Raw genomic sequence first — 20,006 nt, 5'->3', positions numbered from 1 at the left:
TAGACTTTGTATTAAGAATTATTTATTCAAGTTCCTACCACCTTCTAACTGTTAAATTAAATGTTTATGCTAATTTTTTCATTTGTGAAACTTGACATCCAACATTATTTTATCTTACTATTTGGGTATCTGTTTATGAGTCTTTTAACCTTCAGTCTATATGGATCCCCAATTCTGGTTAAATGAGCGTAGCCCATAGTATGGGACGGCTAAATGAGTGTATCCACCAGCCACTTTAAACCTGGCCCTGTCATCTCCTCCTCTCTATCTATTAAACTCTTATAGATAGGAAATCCTTTTTTTTAACACTTCAGACAGCCAGCCATTCTCTGAAACGTTAATAAGCACACCAACCACCACTACAAGACCAGACGCCTTTGCTTTCAAGTATCTTCTTTAAAGTGTGTATCCTGTCGTTTCTCGACTGCTTTCTTAATCTGTTCTGATCATGCCTTATGTAGTACTTAAAATAATTTACCATTTCCTTTCCCCCTCCCCAATATTTTTTTTTTTTATCCTCTCATTCATTAGGTGTTTCACATTTATTAATTCATATTTAGGTTTATCTAGGTTTCTCTAGCATAATGTCGTAGAAAGTCGTCACTCATGGACAGGATTTTCAAATTTAATTTGGTCCCAGTAGCGCAGAGGAACACTATATGAAAGCAGACTCTCTCAATTATTTACCAGAGCACTGTCTGAGAGATGGCTCTTAATGTGAATCAGTGAGCTCAGCGTATAAAGTGGTCATCACACAATTGGCAGGAAGACGATCTCTTTAGGTCCACTGTTGCGCAGTGGGAGAAAGGACCTAAGTGGAACCAACATTTGATCCGATGGAATTATGCCTTGTGCTCTCAACAGATGTGTTTTGCACTGGAAAGCAATTAATAGACGCCCCTGCCCTTCTCTCCAGACGGCGGTACAGTGCAGTGAGTCAAAGGATCACAAACACCGGAATGGCTTTGCTATTGTTTCCCTGTCACAGAAAACATAATCTAGAATGTGAGTTGTAAAACACTGCGCCTCAAGGTAATCTCTTGTTATTGGCCTAATTAAATGAAGGGATGGCATCTCGTTGTGTTGTCTTTATCAGATCATTACAGTGTGGCATCAGGGCCCCGTGCATCCAATTATTTACTCCACTGTTAGCCATTAATCATGGGAAATGGATACAGAGCGTTGTTCTTTGAGAAGCCCGCACTTCGTACCCCCATTAGGACAGGTTGTTTGTAAAGATCAGACTTGCTGGCTGAAGATGAGTGGCGTCAGCACTTCCTCTCGGTGAAAGGGCAGTTTGCGCTGAGGGGCCGGCGAGGCCAGGACCACCCTCCAGGCTTTTGCAAATGGCTGAACTTGAGAGTACGCAGTCAGAGAGGGGTGCCGAGTGGTGTCTCGCTCACCCACTGAAGGTCAGGTCTTGCTCGGAGAGAAGCACCCTGGAGTGACGTGATACTTGGTCGACGTGTTGATATCATACAACTTTTAAGCACACTGAAAGAATACTCTCAAGAAGCTTCTCACCGGCTTGCTTGTGTTACAGTTAATATAAGTGGAGCTAGGGCTGTGTGATTAATCGAAATCGAATCGAAATCGCGATTTGAGACGTTGCAATTTGCTAATCGCAAAAGCCTGCGATGTGGACGCGATATTACTCTGTTCCAGACCATATGCATGACTGCCAGCCTTGAGTGGTGCTTCTCATACTCGCTCCTCTCTTCCCCACACGGTGCGAATCCCACGTCACGGACGAGCTGTTCACACTTGCCGCACTCACACAGCCTGTTTCGTAACGCTCGGTTATAATCATGCGCGGCCCTGCACCGCAAATCTCCACGAGCGCTTCTGGCAATATGGATAAGGCTTGACACACGTGCACCATCTGCGTCGACTCGCGCATGGCTCTGCATTTAAAACAAATGTAAATCAGTCTAACTGCTTTGCTAATTTCACTTGGATGAAATTAAACATTCAGGACATTTTCCACTTGTTCTTAAAATCCCAAATACAATGTAACATATGAAATACTTTAATAATTGACTAAAGAAATACAGTTCATTTAAAAAAAAAAAAAAAAAAAAATCTTTCCAGTGAAATTCAGTAATTAAGTTAATTCTGTAAAGTTAGTTTAGTTATTAGTTATTTGTCTGCTGCAAAAAGTAAAAATTATATATATATATATATATATATATATATATATATATATATATATATATATATATATATATATATATATATATATATATGCAAAAAATAAAAAAACCCCTCCCAAAACACAATTGAAAATTGAATGGATTTCAGGGTTATAATGGGAATTGTATTGGTTTTAATATAAACTATAATGGTGTCTATAGTATAGTATAAACTATAATTTTTTTTTTCTCAGCAGGGTAATGATACTCATACTGTGCTGCATATTATTGACAATATTGAGCTGAAGCTTGACTTTGCAAATTTAAAATCGCAAATCAAATCGCAATATCTGTCAAAAAAAATCACAATTAGATATTTTCCCCATATCGCACAGCCCTAAGTGGAGCTAATTATTACGGATCACAAAACACAATATCTGCCTATGCACTGAATACTGTATGTTAATGTAACCTTTACAGTGTTCTGGGTTTATGTAGTTGAGACAATCGCTCCAATGACAAGAACATAATGCACTGCTGTTTGTATAAGTGGACAGTTTCATGTTTCAGCCTTATTCCATTTGCAAGGACCATCTAAAGGCAATTTGAGGTGGAGGTGTTACATATTGTAAAAGTGGTTTCTTTAGATCAAGAAATCAAAGAATAGCTAGACTTGTTCCATTCCACACAGAGAGAAAGTTAGGTGTTAGCTTAAAGTTTAATTCCTATGGGACCCAACTCATTTCTCCTAAAACTGTTGGTCATTTTTTTTTTTTCAACAAGACTACGTCCAAGTTTGAAATGTTTGGACATAAAGCCACAGTATGTGCTGAACGAGAAATTAATTTGTGATGAAAATGACCCCAAGTTCCTTCACTTTGCCAAGGGGAAATTACTCATGGGTCTGTTCATACCTTATCTCTGTCCTCTACAAGAAATATGTTAGAGTGTGAATTCATTTTAAGTCATGATTTCTGCAACATGTTATGTTCCACTATTTTATTTTGTGTATTGATTTCTGCAACATGTTTTGACAACTGGGTTGACAACTGTTTATTCATGGATGTAAAATGGTAAAAGTTGCCTTTAATGGAATGGAATACTAATAATTGCAGACTGTTTTGAATTTTGCTTCAAGTTTGTCACAGGACAAATCTATTGTTGTTCTGTATGGATTATCCTGAAAAACATGCTCTGTTTTGACTTTGCATTTCAGGTTTGAGCATCTTTTTGTGACATTTGGGCTTAAAAAAAAAACAATATTAAAAGCACATACAATGTGAATGTGCATAAAGAAAGACATGGGGCTCAGGCTGCAATCTCTCTGGGATTTCTGTCCTTGAATATTAGAAAATAATATTCTGTGATCAATTCAATTTGAGCTCAGTGGACAACATGAAAACTGAATAAAAAATACTAGCCTCCATGACAATGCAATGGCATAAGCCCTAGAAATCTAAAATGACTGTAAAAAGATTTTTTTTTAAAATACAGCTTAAATAATACACACGTTTTAACAGAATTAATGTAAGCGCTTACTAGTGTAATGTAAGCTTTCTAATGTAATTTAATGTAAACTTAACATTTCTGCGAAAGGTTGGGCCAAAATGATGATGAAGAATTATAATAGATATGCTGTCATTTGAGCCTAACTTGTTTGGTGCATCCTTTTAAAATAATTCTTAATTTTATACATTTTAATAATCAAATATGCTTTGTGCATTGATCAATTACAATATAGGTGTAAGTAAGAAGAACTGAGGTCTTGTCACTGTCTGCTTGTCTCCTCTCATTGGTTGGCCTGTATTTATGTAATAGTTTAATTGTCTGGGTTGAGCACCTGTTTGGCAGTCCAGGTGGCTGCTGGGTTGGAGAAGACTCTCATTTCCCAGTGGTCCCTCACAGGTGTGGAGCACACAGATGGCTGTGCTTGGGGCAGATACAGTGTCTTCCTTCAACATTTCACTTTTTCTTCTTCTTTTTTCCCACTTTCTTCTCATTTTTTTTATATACATTTTTTTTTCTAACAATCATCTGCTGCTCATTTTTGGAAGACTAAAATCACTTCTTTATCTTCTGGCTTTTTCTCAGTGTATATCCATCATTCTCTCACACTTGTAGTCTTGTTTCATTAACTCTGAATTCACAGACTTGCCAAAATGCAGACTAACAGATAATCATTTGGTCTTATTTCCTCATTTATGGAGAGTTAATATGCACTGTAAATAATGGCAGCCATTTTCTCTTTCCTAAATGCAAATAATGGCAGCCATTTTCTCTCTCATTTCTTATGCATCTGCACAAACAGTGCCACAGGCTTGCAATGTAGTGCAGACACAATATTACAATGCAAGAAGTAATCCAGAACTTTCTTAACACCCACTCATGCATAAAACCCTCCAGCTTTGTCATCCATTCCAACAGCTCTGATGGATCTTGTGCTTTCGCACATTGACGAGCAATAAGAGATCTCCAGTTGCTGATTTTTCATTAATGCACCACCAATAGGAATTTGCGTTTCGTCCACGACATGGCCTCACTGCACTCCTCAGAACGTCTAAAGGGCTCGACTTTTCACTTTCTTGTGCTAAGCCCTTAGTATTACGCTCTCTGCTTTTACACTCCACTTTAAATCCCAGCTGTGACTTCCGTATTGAATCTGCAGGCTCAAAAGATATGCGGCAGAGAAAATCAGACAAACCTGAACTTGGCTCCAACTTTTCATTATGTCCAAATCTTCATGGTGGAGCTGCTGCATTTTTCCCTAGAGGGTGTTTTTTTTTTTTTTTTTTTTTTTTTTAGTAGTAGTACTTCTTTATTTATTTATTTTCCAGTGAAGGGTTTGAATGTAAACTAGCCGTGTGTTGTAGTTAGCAGTGTGGGACATGAGCCTGAGGAAGCAGAGATGTGGATTGGTGTGAAGATGTGCTGACACTACCAGCTGCCCCACAGAGCCTGTGAATCCATCATTCTGCCTATGCGGCCGTCCTTCGCTGAGTGCCCGTGGACACATGTGCGGGAGGTAATGGGCTTATTAGTGCCTTTGAAGATTTGATACTCCTTAACAGGAATCCGTTCAGCCTCCGATCCTGAAGGCTATAGCCCTACTCGAGTTTTTGAATGAGCACCGAATGGTAGAGTATGGAACAATCACTCTCCAGGTGTCACAATGTGTTTTCTTTTAAGCATCAGACTGCTTAGAAGTGCACATCCACATGCACTGCCACTTTGTATGGTGGGAATCTATTTCTCTTTTCCAAAACCCAGTGAATGTATATGGAGGCAGCATTTAAGGCATCAGGGCTTCTGTCCATTCCAAAAGTTAAGCATCTTAATTATGTTGCTTCCAAAGAGGCAAGGAGGCAGCATAGTAAATTAGGCAAAAATGCACCCTTATTAGGCAGTCCCATAATGCACTGTGTGTTTGTGTGTGTGTATATAAGATAGTGGATGAAGAGAGAGAAATAACTATGATCCAGTGCCTGCCAAAAGTTTGGAAATGCCCTAGGCAAAGTGGGGTTTTGGACAATGTCAACATAAATCTTTATTATTTTATGGATTGCATAAGGGAAAACACAAACTATGAATTTTTTTATTTTATTTTTTTAGTAAATAATAAAAGCAAATCATGCATCAAAGCCATCTCTAAACTTTGTTCTAATTCATCTGTTGTGTACTAACCTTAATTGGCTATCAATCAGTGGTATTTAAGTACTATTAATATACAGTACTTTTGAATTAACTTTATTTTTATTCTTCATTTTGATTTTAGTTTTCGTCCTTTTGCTGTTTGCGTTTGTGATTTTTTTTATTACTTTTTATATTTCTATTTAGTCGTCCTTTTGCTGTTTGCGTTTGTGATTTTTTTTATTTACAGTTTTGTTAAGTTACACATTTCTTTTTTTTAATAAAAATATTAGTTTTAGATTAAGTTACATTTACAGTTTTAGTTAAGTTACATTCGTATTTTTTTACAGTTTCAACACTGCTGTTGACCAGTAAATCTATAAAGTCGTGCTGACCTGATAATCTTAATTTCTTTTAAAAAATTAAGAAAATAAATAAATAACCCAAGAAGTTTAATCTCTTTAGGTAATCAGGCATCATATATTCAAATGGTTTTATACTGCTATTATGATGTAATAAGGGGAAAAAGGAGGAATTTGTTGCTTGTTTGTATTTTTGCTTGGGGCATTTAGAACTTTTGAAAGGGACTATAAGCCATTTTAAATTTCTTTTTTCTTTTCTTTTTTTTTTCTTTTTTTCTATTTTTCCATTTATATTTTGGGACCTTTTTTTCTTTAGTTTTATAGCAACATGTAAACAGGAAAGTTGGGGAAGATATAACTGTACCACAGCTCTGACAGAGTAAATTTTGATTTAAATAGGGAAAAGTGTTGATTTAAAAATAGATATTGACAACAAGTTTTGTCTTCTATCTGTCAAACACTTTTTGTGTGGTTCACAAAGTTACTGTTCCAAGTCTGTCACTTATGAGAATGCATGATGGATAGGATGCACTGTAGGTGTATGCAAGTTTTGGGTTTTGGATTAGTGATTTAAAAAATGGATTAGGTTTAGTTGAAAGCAGGGCAGTAGGATGTAGGCACATCCAAGTTTTGGAGCGTTTATATGGTTGTGGGCATGGCGTATGTTTTGCTGAGGCTACTTTAAGGATTTGTATTAATATAATGGGCAGCTAATGTTTTTGATATTGTTTTGATAGGTAGTGGTTTGAGTGGTGGTTGTGTAATTTTGTTTTTTATGATATTGTTTATAATGTGAGCCATTTAAACTTTTATTTCTTTCGCGCACCTGGCTAGACACACTTGTCCATCATACATAACTGATTTTCTAAATGTGTTTTGACATTGTGGAAATTTTTTCTCCAACTGAATTCTGATGACAGGTATAAAGGAAAGAAATGCACTCATGTACTGCTAAAACTGATATTGTAAAGTGAAACTGTGTTCATTATTTTATTTTTTTTTTTATTATTTGTATTTTGTGTTTTTGTACAGTTCTTTTTTAGATGGTGTATGTGTTTATTAGTGTGTTTGTGGTGTCTGTTGATCAATTTTGTCTTTGTGGTCCTGATGTTTGTTGATAAATGTCTGGATTCTGACAGGTTGAAGAATTTGGGATGTAGAACTTTGGAGGTATTTATTGTTACTTTTTTGGATTTAATTTTTGGCTTGAATGTTGAGTTACCCAGAGAAAGTTATCAAAACTTCACCTGTTGGTCCATGAAATAAATTGTCTGCATTGTTGTGGCAGCAGAGTGAGGCCGAGTTTGCGGCGCTCTGCTAAGGTCATTTTTTTCATGTGTTGTGCGGCTAGTTTCTGCTCTCTCTCTCTCTCTCTCTCTCTCTCTCTCTACAGACTGCAAATGTTATTAGAAACCTAGTTCTGGCCCTCAGGCTCTGGATCAGCTCCCCTGATCCAGCCCGTGTCAAGGAGAAATAAAAGACTGAAGTCGGACAAATTATCAATTCATACTTGCATGGCTACAATGTGAGATTTGATGTTTTCAACTCATTCATTTTGGCCTAATGAAGAAAGTTACCATTTTTAACAACTGTTTTCTGTTTTTATTTTAATAAGTTCATAATTGAAGTTATTTCTGGCTTTCATTTGTGCAAATATATGCTACTTACTAATTATGTTGTTTACCACTATGTAAGACCCAGAGTTTGATTGGACTTGTTCTTATTCAGTCTTCTGCCACTGTGGCTAAGCTGTCTGTAAAAATAGATGCTGTATTTTCTTCGTGAAGATTATTGATCGCGCATTTAGCCGTCATAGCCCTGCACACCCTGTCAAGCTTTTTGTGTTTGTGCGAGCCAGTGTACCTGAGGCTGTGTTATAGAGGGTCTAATAGAAGCAGTGGTCACATCTGCCTCTACAGAAGAGCTTTTTCCAAGGCAGTAAAGGAACCCACCAATCCTGATGTCCTTCGTGACTGGGTATATTTTAAGCGGGATGCCCATTTCATTTTATGCCACCATCTGTTAACCTCAAAGCTAGCCGTGTCTGTGGAGCCCTGCAGCAAGGCATACATAATTCAGATATCTGATTTGAATTCCATATTGATTTAAGTGAGAAATGGTATTGCACAGGTACATGGGGAAAATTAGTATTCTGCCACGCTAAATTCAATATCTTTGAGCTGTCTGTGATTTTCACCACATCCTCTCTTGTTATTAATTGTTTTGTCAAGCCTTCTCACCTTTTATGGGAGGTTTTTGGGGGCTTGTCTCACATTGAAATTACATACTGTGATAGAGTAAGCTGACTAATATGGATTTCTTTTGTCTGTTTTTATTTCCAGTGCAAGTATTACAATTGCATAATTCCATGACAGTGTGATATAGATAGATTATATGTCAGTGCCCCATATTAGAGTATTTTTAGGTTTATTTTTCCTCTAGCACACTGTGTATCTGATGTTTTTGAGTTATTTGGGTCAGGAGATTGAGGAGCAAGTGACCTACATGTTTCTGAGTGACAACCCACATCAGTCCTTTGGCAGCGTGAAAAGCCGTAGTGAGCACACACACACGCCGCCATTGACTTCTGAACAAGGGAATCGCTAATCCATTAGCATGCGAGGTGACTGTCATGACTGATTCCCTTGTCCCTGTCTGCCCGCTCTCTGACATACTTCACCAGCAGATCAATAATACCAGATGTTTGAACTTAAGTCTAAAATATTTATGGCCTCTGGTGAATTAAGTTAAACTGTCCCGCGTGGCTCAGATCGGGTCAGCTCCCTCATAGCTCAAGTGAACGTTTTAGCACACAGGAAATGAAGCTCTGATTTGATTCGCACTAACACAAAAATTATTAAAATGATCATTAAAATGATTGCACATTAACGTGAGAAAGTGTTGAAGGAAGACCGGGAGACATGGACAAGAAGGTTTTTAATATCTGGTGAAAGGTATCTGTTTGCATTAGCAACAATCCTGAGCTGTGGCGTCAAAGGCAGCAGACGGGGAAAAAAAAATCACTTTACAAAAAAGCAATGGCAAAGCATATATTTTTGTTTTGTTTTATATATGTTTTTATTTACTTGTAAAATCCATTTCCATTTTTGTTTTGTGTTTTGTTTTGTTGTGTTTTTTGTTTTTTGTTTTGTTGTTTTTTGTTTTATATATGTTTTTATTTACTTGTAAAATCCATTTTGTGTTTTTGTTTTGTCGTGTTGTTTGTTTTGTTGTGTTTTGTTCTGTTTGTTTTGTTTTGTTTTGTTTTGTTTTGTTTTGTGTTTTGTCTTGTTTTGTGTTGTGTTGTGTTGTGTTGTGTTGTGTTGTGTTTTTTGTTTTGTTTTGTTTGGTTTGGTTTGGTTTGTTTTTTTAAACCTTTTATTTGGTTAATGCAGTTAATCAGTCATCACTTTCAAATTCCCAACAATTTTGAATGTGTTTAATCCTCCTACTGCTCCTTCCTTTCTCGCATACACACACTTTTTCTATTTTCCACTATTTCTTTGTTATTTTGACCCTATATTCACAGCATACAGTTCTAGAGAGAAGCGAAGCTGGCATTGATGTGGTTTGATTTGCAGTCATTGTGGCTGTATTGAGACTCCTGCTGGGATCCAAATGCCATTAGAGGGAACAGCGGCTCTTTTAAATGGAGCAGGTTCTTGCCCCAGTGCCTTCCTTCTAAAGTGTCTGGCAGACACATCACAGTACGCTGACACCAGGGATATTGTTCTTCGAGCGTGCCACTGGGTTCAGTCCCCGTTTAACGCTCCAAAACCCAGTATGTGTCATGCGTCTGAAAAAGGCTCTGTGAGAAGACAGGCCGCCCGTGTATGTCCACTTCACAATTTTGATGAAATCAGCCAAGCATTTTTTTCATCCCCTTTTTACCTCTCCATCACTCACTACCCAGCACAGATAATTACAACTTTTCTTTGGCATATTCATTCGAAGAGACAGATGAAAACAGAGGGAGGGGAGTGATAAGCAAATTTTTGCCTTGTCATCAAAATAACAACCATGGGATAAACAGAAGAGCAGAACATAATGTCTTCATTAGAGCAGAATGAAGAACTGACTGGAAAAGTTCCAAAAAATATAATTAATTTGAAATGTTGTGGTTACTAAGATGCTAGCTCATACTTGTGGACCTTTTGTCCTTTTTTTATTACAGTGTTGCTCTTTCTTCAGTCTAATCTTCGTTGTATGCTTATGTTGACCTTTCATCTGGTTCCTTGAGTATATCATGGCCTTTAAGCATGGATGTGCCGTATCCATGTTAGATTTCACAGTTAACAGAAGACTGTTTAAGAATAGGTTGAAAGACTTAGGTTGAGATAATTCTAGAAGGATGAATGTGCCACATTATAATGATTAACTTGCTATCTATTTATTTTTTTTTAAATGTTTTGTCATTAATTCGTTCATTATTTTTTCATTAATTATTTTATTTATTCCTTCATTCATTCATTGGCATTCCTGACATTACAAAGATACTGTACTTAAACCGTGGAAGTCAGTCTCTTCTCAGCCTTGCCTTGAGCCTCCCTGTGATTTCAGCATCACTCAGAGTCATGGACATTGTCATGAACAGCATAAAGGCCTCAGTTGCAATATTTAGTCAGTGACTAACTGTTCTGGTGCTCGGTGGTGGGTTGAAATGTTGAGAGCAATTTGTTGCTAGGAGCAGAGGGCCTCGAGTGGAATAGAGCAGTGCTGAATAGGCCACGGGCAGGCGAATGAGTTCGTCCATGGCTTAGCTCTAATACAATTTGAAAGGCATTGCTCTCATAGAGTGTTCTCAATGACACAACACTCTAGAGCTTCTTCAAGTGCAGTAACTATGTCAGACTCAACAGCCAGGCTTTTGGTTGACATTATAGTGTTCTGAAAATAAAGGCAGGTGGTCAGACGAATAACCTGCTGGTTATCGTAAGGCAGTTAACCGACTTTTAGAGCGTCAAGTGGTATCATACAATACACTTCGGCTGATGATCATTAATGATTTTTCACATGCATTTGCAATTTATTATGTGATTTTCAAGATTGCAGTATAATGTCTCTGTGATTGCAAATTGAATGTCAAACCTAATTACGATTGCACTACAACTTGCATTGTCACAACTGTTGCCGTTTTTTTTCATTGAATTTAATTGGCTTGATAATATTTTGTCATTGCTACAGTAAACATGCATATTTCACCATCATAGAGACAACAGTGTTTATGTATTTCTTTAAGCATTGTGCTCTGAAAGTTTAAGCAGTATGTCTATGTAACAGCTGTTATTATAAATACATGTATTCTTTAACAGGCCATGCATGTTGCATTAAACCCAGAAAATGTCTTTGCTCGTGTCAAGTAACTCTGGAGGCTTTTTGCTGCTGCTTAACTCCAGGATGATCCCAATCAATATTTCATGAATAAGTCTAAATCAAATCGTTGGATCCACGCCAAAGAGTGTGAGTAGATCACTGATGAGCTGATTTGACAGGAAATGATGCATTGTTTACTCAGGGGTTTACTGGAAAAGCTGACAGGTAATCTAAGATTGACTTGCAGATAGACAGGCAATCAGAAAGACAGGTGAAAAGTTTTGTTTTTTATATCTTGCTTAATGAATTTCGAACGTATTAAACTGATGCATGATGCTTCTAACCGTTAAGATACTGTAGCACTTCATGCTGGTGTCTTCATTCAATTTCTTCAATTGTCTTTTACTGGCATGGTTATCTTTTGAAAGAGCGATTTCCTTTTATTTTCATGCTTGTTAGTGGTATGAGCATAGCTTTATGTGATTACTTAATTTGAATTTGAATTATCTGCACTGCAAGTTTATAGAGCTGTTCAGTTTGTTGTCCTAAAACCTGGAAGAGAATGAGCGTTTTCGAGCCTTAAGTTCCCTCAGGAATTTCGAATGGGTTTTTAGAATAACATTTTTTTTTGATTTATGAATTCAATTTGATTAACATTTCTTGAAGAGACTTTCATGATTAGGACTGCAATATAAATTACACAAAATGATCATTCAAATATCATAATGTATCCTTTTTTCATACAGCACATAATAATGTTTTGATGCATAAATGCTCTTGTATCAATTAAAAAAAAAAATTATTTATTTATTTTGACAATAGTGTAGACTTGTAATATCAATCATAGTATGAAAATTATTACTGGCAAGTATTTTAGTATTTTCATGTACGAATTGCCTGAACAGCTCTATACAGTGTTGACTACTGCTCATCTGCCTATAAAATCTGGTTTGCTTGGTAATTTAGGTTAAGTGTGGTTAGAGTTTTGTTGCTCTTGTTGAGTGACATGACCGCAGCAGTATAATGTCAGTGCTGGCTAAGGTTTCATTGGGTCTCACCACACTACCTCATATGTTTTCAACACTCATCTGCTGCCGACTGAAACCATAACCCACACTTTTGTTATAAGTGAATTAGATACACTCAACCACGTTTTTATTGAATCCCTCATTTCTACTGGCCAGCTCCACAGCTGCAGCAGCACTGCTTTTATATTTCAAGGCTAGGTAAGGTTGCTCACGAAAGATCTCATTTTTCATTAAAGACCTCAAACTGTGCTTTTTCTTTCAACAAACAGTTGAAAAGCGAGGAGACAAAATTGGGAACAATAAACGACAAGCCCCCTGTAAACAGATGGGTATAAATTTTGCGCATTATACTGTTTTGTTAACATGTTTTATTAACAAATCAGGCCATTATAATGTACTGTACAGCAAATGGTAATATGTTTCAAATTGAGTTTGGTGGGTCGGTAATGAATTTTGAGTAATGGCATGGTGAGCCTCTGTCTTTGTAATTTTAGACTAATTTAATTCACCCCTAATTGAGGGTCTTGTGTGACCATATGGGTTCATACAAATGACTTTAATATGCATGTTGCATTGTTCATTATGATTATCAAAAAGAAAGGAATGACTTATGGTCCTTTATTGCAACAAACTACCCCATGTATTTGGCTTTATTGACAATCTGGAGCTAAGAACAAGTGATGTTAATGGCATACTCTAAATGCGATCACATGCTGCTTAGCTCTCTCGCTCTTTCTCTCTCTCTCCCTATTCCAGATAATTTAATGTCTCCAGATACATTGTGTTTTATAGCCAATTATCTTACACAATCCATTATCAGTTTTACTGTTATCTCCCATGTATTGCTTTATCTTCCTGTTGGAGTACATGGCCTGCACAAGTTGCCTTAAGGCACCACACTCAAAGGGTTCTTTCATTTGCATTTGCCTTTACTTAATTTGCAGTGCGACATTCTTAGATGGATCTGTTTTCGGAAGTGTGTTAATCAGGTGAATCCAAAGCTCATCATTTTTAAAAAGTGTCAATGTAAGTGTTGACTTGTAACTGTGAGTGTTTTAGTACAAAGACATACAAACTGTCTATTAAAGAAAACTGTTCTAATGACTTTTAATTCAGTGGGGAAAAAAAGGCAAATATCTCCTCTAGGATGCATCAATATTTTATTCTTTCCTCCAGAAATCCATCTGGCCACACATATGTGGAAAATTCTTCACATTAAGCCACTAACAGAGATGTGGGGAACAAAATCGTGATTTTTTTTCATGTTCTTGTCACATGTGGCATTTTCTGAGAGACAGAGAATGACTCATCTTGTATATGATTCTGCAGGTGCCACAGTGACCTGTGCTGTTTGTCAGTAATATGGATGTGGGAAAAATAAAAAAAAACCTGAAAAAATATCACAGTTTCTTGAGTTGAGAAACAGTCAAGTGTTGTAACCAAGCTCATCTTCAAAACCAAAGTTTTCTTACTTGTAATGAACTTGTTCGCAGTGTACTTGTTGGTTGGTTTATGTATTCTAACACCGTTCTTTGCCTGTCTCTTTCTGTTTTTAGCTGGGTGAATAACTTTGGCCATGAAGGTCTCGGGCTGCTTTTGGATGTGCTGGAGAGGCTTCTTGACAAGAAACAGTAAGTTATGCTGGCTTTCTGACTTAGTCTTCTTAAGAAATTACCTTTCTTCAGTGCTTTTGGATTGGTCATTCACACACTCTTATCTTTCTCTTTACTCACTGATTTTCTTTTCCTCAGGCAAGAGAACATTGACAAGAAGAACCAGCATAAACTCATTCAGTGCCTCAAGGCCTTCATGAACAATAAGGTGTGTTTAGAATTTAAAAGCTCCACCATGAGTAGTTTATATCATTTTGTGTCCCACACATGCCAAGTGAAAAAAAAAAAAATCTGCGAAGCAACATATCAAAGAAAATAAAATCATGCCAGCTCCTTACTTGTCCTTGAGAATGAATACATTTCTGATTGAAATACTGCAGCTTTATTAAACAAGAGCAAACACAAATGAAGCTCGTTCAACCCTAGATAATCATCAGATTTAATATTTTCTAAAGCTGCTTTCATGCTTAAATGGTATTGAATTTATTCTGTTTATTCCTCAGCCATGTTAAATATGAATGCTGTTTTATTCCAAGTACTTTTCTGTAATATTTTTATTTATTTTATTTAATTTCCCCCCAAGTGAATTTATTCTGCGTTCTGCTCAAATTGTGGTCAAGTGCAGTGAATTACACCCTGGAAGGAAGACAAAATTACAGGAATATGATTATTTGTCCCTGCTGTCCTGTCCTCATTTAAAATAATTTATCCTAAAACATATCTACACCTGCCTAATTGGCTCTTTCAGGAGAAGAAAGCCTAAATTTGTCCATACACAAGGGGTTCATTGTGTAAAGGGATTATTCATTGCAAAATGTTTACCTTTTTGCAAGTTATAATAAAATGCGATGTCTTTTTGTTTTCAGTATGGCCTCCAACGAATCTTGGGGGACGAACGAAGCCTGCTCCTCCTTGCAAGAGCGATCGATCCCAAGCAGACTAATATGATGACTGAGATTGTCAAGATTCTGTCAGCTGTTTGTATCATCGGAGAGGAGAACATGTAAGATAATCAGCTCAAGCCCATTTTATGTGGTTTCCTTTTCTATTGTGTTTTCTTCAGTAAAGTGCCTTAGATGGATTGTATAGTTTCTTATAAAATTTATAATATTCATATTAATTTTATTAATTTTATTATTATTATTATTGTTTTATTTTTTTTAATAATTAATACTATTAAATATAGTAATAAAGCAATTGTTATAACTATTCTTTTATATTACTTTATATATTTTCTTTTTAAATATCCTCTAACCATTACAAGAAAGGGGTGTTTGGCATATTCTTTAAAACCTTTTTTTTTAGGGGTGTTTGGCATATTCTTTAAAACCTTTTTTTTTTAGTGGATTAAAAAATGTACTGATATTCACACTTAGCATACTTTTTACCATTCTATGGTCCCCCTTGCGTTAAGCAGTACTGGTTACTATGCCAATCTTAATTTTTGTGCCAAAAGCGTCCATTGCAGTGCAGTAAGAATACATGTACCTATGCCCTTCTCAAATGAGCCTGATAGAAAGCCCCCGGCTAATTTTACTGATCAAATCAGCACGATCAGTATATCAGTCTGTTTCAGTAAACTCACAAACACACGCAGACAGACTCATGCACACATGCTAAGTGAATCGGTGTGTGGTAGGTTGTTTGGTTGGTGAGTTTTTTAGTGTTTTTTAGGTTATGTGGGTGTTTGGAGATTTTTGTGATATGTTTGAAAGTTTTGATAATTCACTTGGTGATTAAACTAGCTCCTTCCCCCTCAAATGCTGTGCAGTGACACTGGCTTATGTTTAGTGCTGTCACATCAAAGCCCTCTTTAGGAGTTGAGCAGGTGTAGCTCATTCTGAAGCCATGTTTGAACCAGCATGAAAGACTTTGTACAGCCCACTCACGACTACAACTTAATCACCTGGATCACAAAACACGGATCTTACACCTAGCTGTTCGACAAAACTGATCTCCGCAGTTTCTTCAACAACAGAGCAAAGCAAAAATATTTTGGGGTAACGAGACATGTGAAAGTGAACTTAACATCTGGTATAGATCACTAGTATGTACTGTAGCGTTTATAATCTGTTGCATGCAAGAGTCGACAAGCATTTTTTGCCTTCCTGTCTTAATCCTAATTGTGATTTTCATACATAATAGATTTCTTTCAATTTAATCATCATCAAAGGGAGGAATAGGAGGAAAAATAGTGGCTACATGTTGATGAACTACATAAATGACTGGGTTAACTCCAAAATTGAATTTCTGTCATAATATAAAAATATTTAATTAATTATTAATTATATATATTTTTTTCAAATATATAAAAGCTTAATATTTTACAAGACACATTACAGTTCAAAAATTTAGGTTAAGTACTGTATGGTTAAAAAAAAAAAAAAAAAAAAAATCTACAAAAAAAGTGTTGAGATAATGAGGTAATTATTGATAATGAGAAAGAACCGTTATTGATTATATCAATGTGCACCAATGATAATTTAATAGCACAAATTCAGCATATTAGAATGATTTCTAAAGGATCATGTGACACTGAATACTAGCGTAATAGCTGTTGAAAATTCAGCTTTGCTGTCAAAGGAATAAATTGGATATTAATATATATTCAAATAGAAAACAATTGATCAATTCCATTATGAAATGATTTTTTAATATGATGATAGGAGGAGTAGTGGTGTTATAAGTTGTTAAAAAAGATTGTTTGTTTTTTTTTTTTGCTGAAGCTATTTTTACACAAGCGATGATTTGTTCTGCAGTTATTATTTTGTCTATGATGCATTCTGTTATTCTTTTCCCTTAGCCATGGACTGCAATCCACCAGTGCTTGAGTCAGCAAAACAGACATGGGACCTTGTAAAGTCCTTAATTTGCTTTCTCAACAACACTCCTTGTACTTAAAAAGCATCTCTTTGGTTCTTTTATGTTGCTGCTTCTGACACTGCATCACATACTGTAGAGTAGACTAAAGGATTTTTTTTTTTTTTTTTTGTTTGTTAGTTAGTTTTTTTTTTTTTATTTTAAATAGTTAGTTATTTATAATTAATAAAAGTCTGTGGCTTTGTTCCAGTTCCAGTGCGTAAACGTCTGAGACTGAGATTACAAGCTTAGGCCTGCTTGGGTGAACATTCTAAACCAATGTCACGATCATGTCTTGATAAAAAGCTTGTTTACTTAAATGCAGTGTTTTGTCTTCTTGGTTTCCTTTAGTCTGGATAAGATCCTGGCAGCCATGACCATTGCTGCAGAGAGGAATAATAAGGAGAGGTTTGCTCCGATAGTGGAGGGGCTGGAGAACCATGAAGCCCAGCAGCTACAGGTCAGTGTTGGTGCCCTTTCCGAGAAAAAGAGAGTCAGAATGCTGGCCTTCCACACCTGCCACTTCACCTTATCACACTCTTTATACACACATTCACATACACTCTTGCTCAGGTAACCCAGACTTTGTAGCTTTGTATAGTTAATAACTATAGTTTCAGAAGACAGTTGTGCCTTTTGTCTAAAATAAGACTCATTTTTTAATAGACAAACATAAAAGAATATGTTGTGTTTTTCTTTAAAAATAATAAAACAGCAGTATCCTTATTTTATATATTTTATAAAATATAACTTATTTTAGCAATCTGTTAAATTGAGTTATAGGAGGTTAGTGAATAAGACAGAATTTAGATCAAATGTAGAGAATTCTTTCTAAATGATCTTAGTTGCACATGTGTCTCCTCTAGAGCTTCAGAAAAGATCATAACCATGCCACGGAATACTCAGAATATTTTTATTTTATTCATTTTTATTTTATTTTGTTTTGTTTTTGCAGTGCTCTGTTATTTTTATTATTTTAAAATGTATTTATTTTTAATTGCAATATATTATTTACAGACTTTTTTTTATTGCTGTTATCATTTTGTTTTATTTAATTTTTATAGTATTGTTATTTTTGTCATATTTTAAATTTAATATATATTTTTAATTTGCTATATTATCTGTTATTTTATCACATTTTTAAATGGCTGTTATCATTTTATTTTATTTATTTATTTAGATAGGTTTATTTTTTTTGTCTTTTGGTGTTTTATTTAGATTTTTTATTTTTTTTTTTGTGTTTGTTATTTTATTGTATTGAAAGAGGAATGATTATTTAGGTTTTTGTTTATTTTTGCACTTATTTTTTTTTTTTTTTAGGAATTTTAGATGTCCTCATGTTTTATTTTACTAATTTCAAATCATTAGTAGAATTCTGCTTGCCCAGGGCAGCAGATATAGATCTGCTCTGTTTAGTGTCATTCTGTGTGTGAGGCCTCTTCACTCCCAGTGCTCTTTTTGATGCTGGAGCCAGGTAGAAATTGGCACATCTGTCACTCAAAGCTCTTCTGCACCCGGGCTTAACTTGACATGTAAACAAGTCCCCCTATCCCTCTTCTCACTTTGTTCTGTGGTCGTCTGTCAACCCTGCCACCTACGCCACAAGTTGGAAGCTAGCTGCTGGCTATTCTAATGCAACAGGAGGTGTATTCTAAACCCTAATCAGCCCAAACCAGGTCACACAAAGAACCTGGAGCTCTGGAAACTAGCGACAACAACAACCAAAAAAAAAAAAAAAAAAAGCTCTTCTTGAGACATGGTTACTTTATCATCTTCCCGTCTTACTTTTTCCTCTAGAGTTGTTTAGTTTGTTATCTTAGGTTCTGTAGTTTTTGGTCTGGGTTGTAGAGGCTGGTCTGTGTTTATCATTATGTGATTGTCAAGGATGCGCAGTGATCTGTGACCAAGCACAACAAGCCACTCTCACACATTCATTAACCAAATCCCTAATCTTTGTGTTGCTGTTGAGAGAGCAGTGAAGATGACGATATGATACAGGGCTAGCGAGAGGAGAAGGGAGGAATGAATCCCTTTGATTTGGTGCCTTGTTTTCCTACTTGAAAAAAGGCTTTTAATGAAAAGAACCGTTGCTAATTGTGAAGTAAATTAAAACACCTCACCAACTGCTGGCGGTTAAAAGAAATGAAATACTTTTAAAACCTGTGATGGGCTGCAGAGCCTGACTTTTTAAACGTGATTAAAATGCGTTTTGCCGTCACGCCATCTCAGTGACGCAAGCAAGCAAATCTTAAAACCGTCTCAGCAGTGCTGTTTTTTAATTACTCTGCTGGAATCCACCTCTGGCACTGTGCTGCAGAAGCTCATCATTGCAAACTCAACCCATAAATGAAAATAAGTTTTTCAACCTGCTCCAGCACCCTATCTGCAACATTGTTTCAAACAGGCTGGTGTGTTGATGATGAAATGCATTTGCCCTCCGGAGAACTCGATGAACGATCTAGATTCACTCAGTGGGCCTCTTCAGTGATTCAAATTGAAATAATTGCTCAAATGGGAATACGATAAGATTTAAGAACTTTGGTTATTTTGGGGCATAATGTTGCATGATGGGAGCAAAGTGGGCCTTATTGCGTTTGCCTGCTGCAGCTCCTGGGTTGCTGGGACTTCGAGAGAAGGAATCAAGAATAGTGTTATGGTTCCTGATGGGCTGCTCCTGAACACAAGGCTACTGCTGTGAAAAGCAGAATTTTTAAGCATTGTTTTTTTTTCAAGGCTACTGCTGTTTATAAAGAGTATTATTATTTTTTCCTACTAGATTTTTAGGTTTAGTTTAATTTCGCCGTTTTCATTTTTTATTTTTTTTTGCAGTCATGAACATGTATTTACTGTATATTTTTAGGTCATTTTTTCCCCACATTTTTTTTAAATATTTTAATTAATGAAAATGTTCAAGTCAATCGAGCCTATGCATCTCCTCTAAATGACTGCCATTGCCTAAATATCATATCAAGAACTGTCTCTCCCATGACTCAAGTCAGGTTTCTGTTTTTGTGGCTGATCTTTGTTGTGGGAGAAAGCAGGGAGTAAGAATGGAGGGTGGGGTTGTTGGAG

General features: G+C 36.1%; 1 protein-coding gene across 1 annotated transcript in view; it reads left to right on the top strand.

Moving 5' to 3' along the window:
• The window catches only part of diaph2 (diaphanous-related formin 2), a 379,799-nt gene that overhangs the window by 97,645 nt on the left and 262,148 nt on the right, over positions 1–20,006 (top strand). The window contains exons 7-10 of the mRNA XM_042770138.1: positions 14,019–14,093; positions 14,214–14,283; positions 14,942–15,078; positions 17,286–17,394. Of these exons, the coding sequence (XP_042626072.1) occupies positions 14,019–14,093; positions 14,214–14,283; positions 14,942–15,078; positions 17,286–17,394 (391 nt within the window). The remainder of the gene's footprint in view (positions 1–14,018; positions 14,094–14,213; positions 14,284–14,941; positions 15,079–17,285; positions 17,395–20,006) is intronic.

This window comes from Cyprinus carpio, chromosome A14 (genome assembly GCF_018340385.1).
Source record: "Cyprinus carpio isolate SPL01 chromosome A14, ASM1834038v1, whole genome shotgun sequence".
NCBI lineage: Eukaryota > Metazoa > Chordata > Actinopteri > Cypriniformes > Cyprinidae > Cyprinus > Cyprinus carpio.
The sequence above is the reverse complement of the archived record's forward strand: the minus strand, read 5'-3'. Positions and strand labels throughout refer to the sequence as shown.